This window comes from Morone saxatilis, unplaced genomic scaffold, assembly GCF_004916995.1.
Source record: "Morone saxatilis isolate NCDOM2014 unplaced genomic scaffold, NCSU_SB_2.0 Contig0, whole genome shotgun sequence".
Lineage (NCBI taxonomy): Eukaryota > Metazoa > Chordata > Actinopteri > Moronidae > Morone > Morone saxatilis.
The window spans coordinates 20,355,078-20,367,521 of NW_023339650.1; the positions used below are offsets into that span (position 1 = coordinate 20,355,078).

General features: G+C 39.0%; 1 protein-coding gene across 1 annotated transcript in view; it reads left to right on the top strand.

Moving 5' to 3' along the window:
• Positions 1-12,444, top strand: part of LOC118334624 (sodium channel protein type 5 subunit alpha-like) — a gene marked incomplete in the record, with an annotated part of 132,162 nt that overhangs the window by 28,545 nt on the left and 91,173 nt on the right. Inside the window, 2 exon segments of the mRNA XM_035670654.1 lie at positions 1,923-2,165; positions 9,705-9,768. Coding sequence (XP_035526547.1) covers positions 1,923-2,165; positions 9,705-9,768 — 307 coding nt within the window.

Below are 12,444 nucleotides of genomic sequence, written 5' to 3' on the forward strand. Positions count from 1 at the left end.
CTACACATTGTCCCTTTAAATACTTGATCTGATAAAGAACCATTAACTTCCTAAATTATAATAATATATAAGTTTAAGTGCAAGATCATATTACAATTAAAAATGTGGAACAATTTCTTCATATCTATCTCTGGCTAGCCTCTGTATGTTCCCACTGTGCATGTAAGCATGCAGCGCCAACAGCGTTGTTATCTCAAACATGTGATTAAATCATACTAGCCGTGGTTAGTGGCCTCGTTATAACACTGTCTAATACATGTTATAACTGTATCGCAGTAGTAGCAACATGTCGACAGCATGTCATCAACCATAGCTACACGTAATCACACTGCTCATTCATTAGCTTACAGACGCTTCAGCAACCCGGAGTCTGTTCACCAGCTTTTGGATGCGATCTGTCCGTGTGTCTGTTTCTAATGAATTAACTGACATAAAAAGAGATGCTGGTGGTTTCTTTGGACAGTCAACTTGTCTGCACCCTTTGTGTTCTGAGTGTTTTTTGTTCCTGCTGTTTTTACCATATGTTCCTGTGTGTGTTTGGTTTTTTATCTGAATGTTAATGAAGGAGTTTGTGGTCTGTTTTGCTTGATTTTGTTGGTGATGATGACGGTGACCTTTTCCCACAGTGGCAACGTGTTTTTGGGGAAACTTAAAGCTGCTGTCAGATGAAAAACCCTCCCAAAAAGCATAATGTGACAAATTAACATGAATGGATTATAATTGATCTTCTTTAATGAATCTCTTAACCACACATAAAGAGATTTTCACCTAACAGCAGAGTTATACAACTTCTTCTTTTTTCATTTAATTAATTTGTTATTTTGTGATTTATTTCCTAAAGATGGCGGCCCTTTGTTTTTTTTATTTAAAACATAAAAAAATGAGCATACGCTGCTGTCTTTAAGTACTTTATTGACAATTTAAAAACGTGTGCTTTTTGCTAATTGAGTGAAATATTTTGGATTTTAAAAGACATTAAGTGGAGGTGGCTGCCATCTTTATGGTTTACAAGTCTAACATATGTGACCCTTTTATGAACAAGCAGCTTGTTTTTATTAAGTTTTTACTTTCGATTTTAAAGTAGAATTTTGCTAAATACATGGTAATTAATTATTATTCTGCATCATATATTTTGTGAAAGAATGATTTTAGTAATTGAGCTCTGCAGTGAAGGCCCACTTTTTTGAACGGCTCTGGTTCAGGAAGTGAGTTTCCCATTCATTCACTCCATTGACGTCTTCATATGAAGAGTTTTAATCGAATCATGACCATAAAACATTTGAATCAGAGCAAAAAAGTGTGGAAAACTGGAAAAAAAGGACAAAAGTACATTTTAAGAGTGAAGGAACTACTCATCCTATAAACTATTGCGAATGATAGTAGCGCACTTCATCTTGAATTGTCATTATTACAGTGTTAATGAAATTGTTATAATATATATATAGTCACATTTTAAGTTAGTTAAGTTAAGTTTACCTCAGTTTCAACATTAGCTAATTTAAGATGTGACTCTATATATATATATATATATATATATATATATTTCTCTATATATATGTCGTGTTTATATTTTAACCGTCTTCAATGTTTGGTTGTCTTTTAGTGTTTTCAGTGCTGTTTTCTTAGCGTTACATGTTTACACAGTAAAGCAGTTAGTGTATGCAGGTTTTAGAAAGTCCAAAAAATGATCTTGCTACGAGGGTTTTGGGGCATCAGAGCAAAGGGTTAGGGTTATTTTAAATCATCTTTTATTGTCGACCCCTTGGAAAACTCAGAATCTTTCATTAGAATTATGAATGGGACTTTTACTTCCAGAACCTCACAGTTGAGCTCTGTTGGTCTAAATGAGGGTTCATGGCCACAGTAACATTCATCTATATATTAATCTTGTCCGCGTCTTTGCGTCCCCGGCGGTCCGGCAGGCCTGAAGACCATCGTCGGCGCTCTCATCCAGTCAGTGAAGAAGCTCGCCGACGTGATGATCCTCACCGTCTTCTGCCTGAGCGTCTTCGCCCTCATCGGCCTGCAGCTCTTTATGGGAAACCTGCGGCAGAAATGTGTCCGCAGCACGGTGCACTGCGTCAACGGCAGCCTGCCCACCAACACCTCCTTCTACTGCAACAACAAGACCTGGGCCTCCCTGAAGGACTTCATCAACGACGAGGGTGAGAATCTAACTCTAAACTGCTGCACACGATAAGCTGGAGTCACTTTGGGTACTTTTTATTTATTTATTTTTTTGCTGTTTTTACTGATTTAATTTAGATTTTAGGATGTTGCGTTCAAGAAATTAAGTTGTTTTGATGTGAGTATCTCAGATAACTGAAATTAAACTCAGATTTTAACAAAGCCAGACTGTCATTGAGTAAACTGACAACACAACAGATACAGAAGTTTGTGTAAAACCACTGAATTTGGATGAATTTGACCTTTTTCTTTTAGCAAACTGTGGTAAAATGTAGTGACCAGTTACCTGTAATGAACCTGAGACACTTCATCATGAACCTGCATCGATACATAAAGTAGGACTAAACCTGGGTCCGTACTAGGCCTACTGGTACATTATAGTGTTTGTGCTGTCCCTGTTTTGTCAAGCAAACTCCCGGGAAATGATTTTTTAATAAGAGTGGGAGCCCTTGTTTTAAAATAACTTCAGCTTTGTGTCATTTCCCCTCAGCCTCCTCGACGTTGGTTGTGTTACCGTTTCAGAATGATGAAGACAGTTGGAGAATAATGATGATGATTTTATTCCTGGGCAACCATCATGGCTTCTCCCAAATGATGTACAGATTTTTAGGCCTTCTATTATCTTGCCTGGTTTGAAAAATGCTGCATACACCTGCTGTAAATTGGAGGATGAGCTTGGGCTAAAACCCTGAATGTTTACAATGTCTGGCTCCACTCCTGATATCATTGCTGAATAATTGGACATCGCACTCACTCCTGACTTGCACTATTTGACATTGACCTCCATCTTTGGCCTAACTAATAACAATAATAATAATGTATCTAATCATCAGAAAAGGTTTTCGCAGGTAGTTTGTTGTTCGTGTGTATTAGGGTGAATCTGGATTTGTGGTCATGAACCAAAATAACAAAAATATAGAAGAATAAAGAATAAAAAGGTCATTTCTAACATCAAAAGCACTTGTTCGATGCCAGTGTGCATGTGAGTGTGTGCCGTGCAGCAGCGGTGACTGGTGTTTCATAAATGGACGGGACAATGCCACGTTGGCACTGTGGTTACAGCTGACGTCAATAATCGCACACACACACACACACACACACACACACACACGTGATGTGTGTACAACCAGTTTCAGCCAGGCAGTTTACCAGGAGCATAGTACATATAAGACATATAACACACAGACACACACACACACACAGGGAGGTTATGTGAGGTCAATTGGTGTATACACTGTTTGACATGTGAGGCATGTTGACCAGGAAACATTATATACGTTATGTGGACGAACACACAGCAGATACAAACACACACACACACACAGAGGTCGAGGTCAGGGTTGAGGAAACACTTAACGCTGTCGGATGAAAAATGAAACCCGAGCTGCACCTCCACTTTTTTTTCTCCCTCTGACAAACAAAAAACACTGAACTGTGTCACTATTTTAATCTTCACACAGCGTAAAAAAATATAATAAAATAAATTTAAAATGACTGGAAATCAATAGAAACAATTATCACAACAAAGAGATCATTGCTTTAAGTCCCACCCTTTTTCGCTGTGTGCTCCAATCAGAAGCAGAGTACGGCAAATTATAAGAAAAATTAGTTTCCGTGTACTTTGATATGCTATGTGCTAGATCGTCTATGTTGAAGATGGTTAAAAGATAAAACCGACATATACAGACCCATCTTTAATTGGGTGGCTAGTGTTGGGAAAACACTTACTAACTCACTAGTTAACCTAAGAAAACCATTAGCTGGCTAGTTACGTCTGCTAATGGTTAGCTAGTTAGCAAAAGTTTTGCTAACATTAGCAAACTTAAAATCTGATATTTATGTCACTTTTATCTTTTAATCATCTTCTTTTCAACATAGATTAGCCTAGCGTGTAGCATATCTAAGTACAGGTAAGGAGATTGCATTTGTTTTGTTTTGTTTTTGTTTTTAAGCTTTGATTTAACATTTTTGGACAATACAACATAATGGAAATCATAAGTGCTGTTTACAGGAAGTCCCAAGTTTTCAGATAGAGTTGTTTTACAAAAAAAGAAAAAGGAGAAATACAAAAAAACAAAAAAAAAACAAAACACACAAGAGCTTCATTTAATATAATAACTTAATAGTTTTGGTTAATTTTTTTGGTTACAGGTTTTTAAATGTGAAAGCATAGTTTGTTTACAGGTAATAATAATTTCATGAATGTAAAATTTTGCTAGAACAAAAATAATTATATATTGTTTATTTCTGGACAATTTAGAAGTGGTTAATATTTACAATAAATCAAAATTTCTTCTCCAAAGTATGGTATTAAGATCCAACAAAAAATCTGCCCAAAATAACGCCACATGTACACAAAGAGTAAACAAATGTTTCCGCCATTACAGGAAGAGGCTTGCTCAACTGTGATTGGACCACAGAGAAAAAAGGGGCAGGACTTAGTTATTCTCTTTTCCTTATTCCATTACTCCGTTTCTGTTCTTATATCTTTCCTTTTTATTAATCATTTTATCTTGTGTCCTGTCTTCATGTCATTTTCTCTCCTTCTGTGTCTCAGTAATTTCTTCACGAATAGAATTGAACATTTATAAAATATTATTTATGTGAGACAAAATACACAAACCCTGCGTGTTCATGTGCAGGTGGCGTTGGTCTGTGTCGCGTTGAGGGTCAGTTTAAACTGTTTTACTGGTGTAAAAAGAACAGCAGGGGTGTGGCTGTTGTTTTCATAAATACATCATTTATACAAAAGGTTCATTACACAGAGGACTTACTGTAAATACTCACACAGACACACCTGTAAAGGACTATTCATCTCTCCGGCTGCTCTTTGAAGCTGCACGCAAATCAAGACTTTCTGCTCTAACAAATAAAGCTGTTTTTATATGTTATCTGCAGAGTTAATGCTATTTAATCCTCTCTTTCATTGCACAATTTTACCTTTAACAACGTGGCCTGTATCTTTTATAATGTTTCCCAGTTAACCAAAACTGTTGGGAGTGTTTCAGGAGCCTTTGACCCTTTTATAAATGACCACACAAGACAAAAAAACGGTTATGACTCATTCATTCACTATTTTTCTTTTCATCCAATGGAAATAAAGCTACAGAAACACAAACACGATAGCAAACCTTTAATTCTAGGTCCACTGAAGAGTAAATACCCCCCGGGATAAACAGACTCTCATTATCCAAAAAACAGATGTGTAATTATTAATCTCCTGGCCTGCTTCAGGCACGAACGAACTTCCTCACAAAACAAACAAATGGACGAGCCCCCAAATTGCCAACCCGGACTCAATAAATAGGACATACGGCGCGATAAAGTTTTAACAAAAATATATATTTGATTGAACCAAATTAAGTAAATTTAAATAAGTAAAGTGCCAGTTAACGCCAAGTGCGATACAGCCTCCACAGCAGTGTTTCTACTTCCTGTTAAAGGGTGAAACCGCCCAAAAATAAAGGCAACTTTGAGCTTACAGTAATGGGATTTGTTGGGACATGCTGCTTCTTGCTAATGTACCTTCTATTTATTCATTTCCACTTTGCCATCCATCACATCAAACAAATGTCCCCCGCAGGCTCCTGTATCGATCTCTAAAAGCTGCCGTGAAACCCGAGAGCTCGTCCCGTTCGGCTGATCTGAAAACAGCCCTCAGTGGGAGAGATCAATGGTGGATGTTCTCCATGATAAACATTTCCCATCATGCCGTGTTTGTTCTGTGTGGTCAGAGCCGGCTCACAGCAGCAGCAGCCGTCGTCCCCGCCGCTTCTTGTCGGAGGGTTCAATAAATAAATAACAACAGACGCCATGTACTGGTCAACAGCAGTTTTATACACGATTCTTCATAATGAATCAGTTCTTTATTCAGATTATGTTCCTGCTTACAGTTGGCAATAACTTCTGGAGCCGGTGTGTCCCCCTTAAATTCCCCCTTAAACCTACATATGCTTCTAAATGACCTATAAACAAGCAAGATCAATAATGAGAGGGAGCTGCTACCATCATCACAAAGTGAAAGCTCCTCGAGGGGCTTTAAGTATTTTTAAAATTAAAAAACAAAAAACAGTGTCTTAAATTAAGGAGGATCGATTGTGAGAAATATAATATTATATTTAAAGTTATGTTTTCATTAGTGATTAATCACCTGAAAATAGGAATCGTTGTGGTTTCGTTACCTTAGCATGAGGCGTTTTTGAGGCCGCCATGTTTCTACAGTAGCTCAGAATGGACAAAACAAACACTGGCTCTAGATTGGGCCTTTGGTGGTTTTCACCAGCTTTGCAGCCACCGTAATTTCTCCTACAAGCTTCACAGCCCGTCGTCAAATACAGACGCCAGAGGTGTTCAGTCATTTGCAACTGGTAGAGACCACTAAATCCTACACACTCGTCCTCTGGAGTCTCTTCCTGTACTTAGATCTGTGCTGTGTTAGTCTCGTCTACCACGTTTTGAAGATGGTTAAAAGATGAAAGAGACCTATAAGCGAGTCCAGCGATCCGGTTTGTGTGTCGTAGTGACTTTGTGACAGCAGCAAGGGTAGTTGGATACTGTGACCAGACGTTCTGGTTTAACCTGGTCTTAACAAATATCTGCACTTTAGCTATATAACACAGTATACTGAGTAATTAATAAACATTTGTAATCTATTTCCCCCAAATTTTTTATATATTCAGTGTGTTTGAAAGCTTTAGGAGCTCCTCTAGAAATTAAAGTAGACTGTTCAAAATCCAGCTAAACATCATCGATTCATGTCCGTAATAATAAACCGACTGGTGGAAGATATAATTATACATTCTCACTACATTTCTACATTACTTTTAGCAATGAAACTGAACAAACTCCATCCACTGATGAAGCCAGTAAGCGGATCTTAGATTAAGATTATTAAATCAAGGATTAACATTCATTCAGAAACACTTTCAGCTTGAATATCATCATCTGATTTCATCCATGTGAACAAATAAATTTTCTTTTTAACTTAAAATTACAAAAACGCTGTTAAGCTTAACACAAACTGTTGCTGTTTTTGTCCACTATCAAGATGGAAACCGATGAATTTGAAGGCATTTAAACAATAAATGAATCACCAATTAATATCTTCAGTGGAGAGCATATTAACCAGTGTTTAACAGTGTCTCAGCATATTTCACTGTGACATAACTGCAGACCTTCATCATGTAAATGCGTCTCTGGCAGATGAAAGTGCTCGAGAGGAGGGTGGAGGTGTGTTTAGGCTTGTCAGAGTAATTTGCTGCTCTTGAGTTTAAATAGAAATGAAATTAAGCCCACTCTCTCGATGTCCTGTAGAGACAATTTTCCAAGTTTCTGCAGCTCTGTAAAATCTTCTCAGATGGGGGGTCGCTCTGAAAAAAAAAACCCCTTTATTAAATGTCAGTCCGTGGGCTAATATGCATTTATTTGAGGGGGAGTTTTGGGAACCTGATGTTTCAGGTAATGACTTTAAGTAGACAGTTCGTATCTGTTTTGTCTGTGGAAGAAAATGCCTCAGTGACTAATATCAGCGCTGCGTAAAGGCTTCGTGGTTACTTTGAGCCGGTGAACAAAAAGCACTTCAGACATCAGAAGTTTTTGTTTGGCAAGCAGGGGATGCAGTCTCCCAGATGCACTCGATAACTAATGAATGGCTCCTAAAAAGCTTAAGTGCCTTTGGTGCAGCGGTCGGTCGGATGCAGTCGGAGCCAAACAGAAGCACCAAAGAACCTGTTTTGTTTGTCAAAAAGGGGGAACCTTTGCTCGTGTACGGCCACAGTAAAGGAACGAACAGGGCTTTCTTTGTCGACTTTGAAATGTCTGAATGCTTTGTTTCCCTCTGACAGGCTGAGGTTTCACTGGGCGCAGCAGCTTCTTTTGTTTCCCCGAGTACATTTAGTGCGATAATAACATTTTAATATGTTTCTATTGGAATGCTGTGTAATTGCTCATAATGGCCGCAGTTAAATGCATGTGGTCTGAATCGTGTGTTGAATAAAAGATGCTGTTCCCGTAAGGCAAATGGATGAAAATGTCAAGCCAGCATTTAAGGTCACTGTTTCTGTTCAAAAGTTACTGCCACAGCATTTGATACCGAGATCCCCCATCTGTCAGGTTCACGCACACTGCAAAAACACTGAAATTATAAAAAGTGGTAAATATCCAGCAAAAAATACTGTAAAATAACTGGTTTATGGTCATTTTCTATAATAAAATACAGTTTTAAGTTTAATTCTACATTCAGTGTTTAAAGATATTTACACATGTAAAAATGAAATGAGCTATAAATACAGTATTACCTATAAATACAGGTGAACACTGCTATAATACAAATAATCAGGCTTAAATTTACAGCAGAGTGCTGTTATTATTAAATTTCTCTTATTTTAATGGGAATTTTAAAAGTTATAGAACTGTAATAAAAGTAATTATCTGTGAAATTACAGTAATTATTGATGTTTTCACTGATAAAAAAATGTATTTCAACAGATTATTGAAAATAAAATAAATAGTTTTACTGTTAATTAATTAACATGTTAAACTTGAATTTAACAGTTTAATCTATTAAATAAACAATACCTATTTGAACATTTATTTTACGTGAAAAAAAGGAAGAATTCTTTAAAAAAGCAGTAATTTTATGATTATTTACAATTGCAAGAATCTGTAAAATCAACAGGAAAACAACTTGTAAACTTAGTTGTTTTTTTTTTACAGTGAAAGTTGTCTTACAGAGGAGCAGCTTTTGACAATAAAAGAAATGTATTTACTCCTTGTGCTGGGTTACATACATTTACTCCCATCCTCTGCAATAAATACTGTATCCTCGAACCACAACAAAAGTTAAGAAGCACTTGTTTTCTTCCTGTCGACGTGCATTAAAAGCTTTAGTGTATTTGCGGCAGAGGAGAACGTAAAGCATCCCCCATGCTCACGTTAAAAGTGTATTAATGTACTTGGAAATTGCTTGTGGTCGGAGTTAAGTGTCGAACAAATGCTCAGCAAGCCGCGGTTCCTCTAATGGTTTCGGTTTTCCTGCCAAGACGGTGTCTAACCAGCCAAAACACACGAGCTGAGTTTGATGAGTTTATCGACCCTGTGGTAAGGCAGACAGAACGCCTGGCAGAAGAAGCACAGGACGCACTTGAAACACCCACAGCTTTGGGGGGTTTTTGGACACTAGATTATGATCACCCATGACGGATGTAACATGACAAAACAGACAAAAGATGGAGACTTTATTTTGCACAGAAACAGCCGGTAGAAATGTGGTGTTGTCTTGCTTTGCAGATGCAGAAGCTCACTGACAAACACACTTCATAATAAAAAGCCAAGTGTGCAACAACTGTGCAGCAGTCGTTACATAATGAGATGCTGACAGAAGGGTCAAGGAGATGTCAATCAAGCCCAGCTACCACACACCCACACAGTCCCGAGGAGGGGTCTAATGAGGCAGAATCAGTAAAAATGAACTTCATTAGAAACTGAACTCTGAAGTGGAATTTATTTTTCTTCCCTAGACAACTTCTACAAGGTGGAGGGAGCCAAGGATGCCTTAATCTGTGGGAACGGCAGCGACGCAGGGTGAGTGGACATTTTCTCTTGGTGTTCTGGTTGTGGACCCTCCTCCCGGCTGAGAGCGCCACTTGTCGAAGGATTCAAGGGTTTTGAGTGACAGCTGCTGACATGAGTTGTGTTGTCAGGAGGTCAATCGAGACAGATGAGTTTATTGTGAAAAGGATGGTGACTGTGCTGCGTTAAAAAGGTTGTTTGACATTTTGACATCTGCAGGTAGCAGGTCGGTTCTGATGCTAAGCTTTGCACTTTGACTCCGGACAGAAGAAGGCAAACGTCTGCAAATCTGTGTGCTAAACGATGTGCAGCTTTGTTAGGGTTAGCGTTGGCACCCTAAAGGGCCCTTTACCACATTTGGTCCACCGGAAGGGAACCCTAGAGGGCACTTTATCATGTTATCATTATCCATCAGCCCCGGGATACGACCCTCAACCAGCCCAGATCTTATTATAAACCATTGTTTAATATCTACGAGTGTGAAACAGTTTGAACGTACAGTAAATATCTCTGGGCTTTCTGTAGCCTGAGGTTTAAAACAAACAGTGTGAAAAGCTTTTGTTTTGTCAGAGAGGAAGAGGCGAACACATCACTGTCTCTTTATTTTCCTGTCACTCATCCGACATGGTGGAGTGTCACTTCTAACCTTCAATAAGCACTACACACACACACACACACACACACAACACTAAATAATAACAACTATTCATCTGAATCTGATAGCGACTGAGTGTTTTTCAGACTGTTTGGAGCTGTGAACGGAATAAACATGGAGGCAGATTTGGCTCCATTATGTCCCTCGTCTGATCTGTGAGACAGAAACCAAACAAACAGCAGGTTGAGTCTTTAGTTCTGCAAATATTCTCCTCGAGGTAGAGCCGCTCTGGAGGTAGCAGAGGAGAGAAACTAGTGAGCAGCTTTAATGTGACGGTCAGGAATGAATGAGGAATTATATTTATTATCACCTGAACTACAACCAATCAGACATCCTCCTGATTGGTTGTTGGACTGGCAGTAAAACTGTAAGCTAACATCAACAGTATCTTATCCAATTAAAGCTAATTGATAACCTGAAGATGTCGATGCCTGACTAAGTTTCGTTGTACTTGAACGTTAGTCGTGGCTGCTGCAGGAGACTGCAGTTTACTGTAGTAGTATATATTTCTCTTCCTTTCTATACTCTCTCACACAGATTCGCAACCGAAATGTGGCACCGATTTTTTTAATGTAAATTAAAAAAAGTAAAAGTACTGTAAAAAGTTTGGTACCCAACACTCACAATTACTAATTCTATACAATGTTTATCACTGCGGACATGCAACCATTGTGCTTCCCTGAATAAACATTATTATTCACAACATATTCCAGTGTTTGAGTGCACACTAACATAAAACCGCCTCTACTTCTGTCTCATTTAAACTTCCTGATGCAAAAAGAAGCTCTGCTGTTGTGTTTCATCGTCTCCTTGAATCTTGCTGCCGGTACCGAAGTGTTGTCTGACATGTCAGAAAGGACTAGTCTCTGTGCTGACTGTCCACGCTGAGAGCAGGACGCTGACAGACTCTGAATGACACCGCTATGACAATGCCTGGTATGTGTGTGTGTGTGTGTGTGTGTGTGTGACTGTAGCGCTGCCTCTGGGACAACAGTTAGCCCGAGTTAGCCTGAAGCTAGCTGACCATGCCATGTGAAACCTGTCTAAAGACGCAAACACTAGCTAGCAGGCTAACAGACAGCTTAGTCAGGAAGCTAACTGACATGTAGCTCGGTGAAGGAAACATGCTACAGGGGGAAGAGGAAGAGGAAGAGGAGGAGGAAGGAGGTTCAGGAGAGGTGAAGCAGAAAAGGAGAACAGGCGAACGAGAGGAAGGAAGAGAAGATATGGACAGAGGGAGGAAGATAAACGAGACGGAGGGAGAGGAATAACAGAAGGATAGGAAGATGGAACGAGGGCAAAGATAACAGAGAGAAATAATGGGATGTGAATAGATAGGAGAGGAGGAAAAGTGGGAGAAAAGAGAGATAAAAAGAGATAAGAAGAGACGGATGGGGCAGCAAAAGACAGGGAAACAAGATTGTATGTAGGATAAAGGGATAGAGAGAAGAGGAGGAGACAAAATAAAGGAAAAGAATTTGAGCAAGAGAAGGAAATGGATTCAAAAAAATGAAGGGCAGGAAGATGTTTGCTGAAAAAAGAGGGATGGAGAGAGTGAGAGAGAGAGAGATAATGCTGTATGAGATAAGGTGATGAAGGAGAAAAAGGAAAAAACGAGTGGAAAGTAACAGGAACTTTGTGAGATGGAGGTGCAGAGAGATCATGCAGAAAATGACAGGGAATAAAGAACTGAGGTGGTTTTAGTGCCGGGTTTGGATCCTGCCACTCCCGGGACTAAGTCCGCTAATGTTAGCTGCACAAGATAACAGCATCTAACTTTACTGTTAGTGACAGTAAGCTTCTTTTAGCAACAAGTCCATCAGGAAACTCCATAAATCTCCTCGGTACCAGTCGTCAAACTGTCCTCTGTCTGTCTCTGAGGTCATGTTCACTGGGAGGCTGCTGAGCCCCGTTCAGTTGCGTCCAGCCGGAGGACGTCGAAGGGAAAACCAGACAATATTCTCTCCATAAAATATGATCCAGTTTCACCCAAATCACTGATAAAGTTATGTGTTTGTACAGTAATCAGTGAG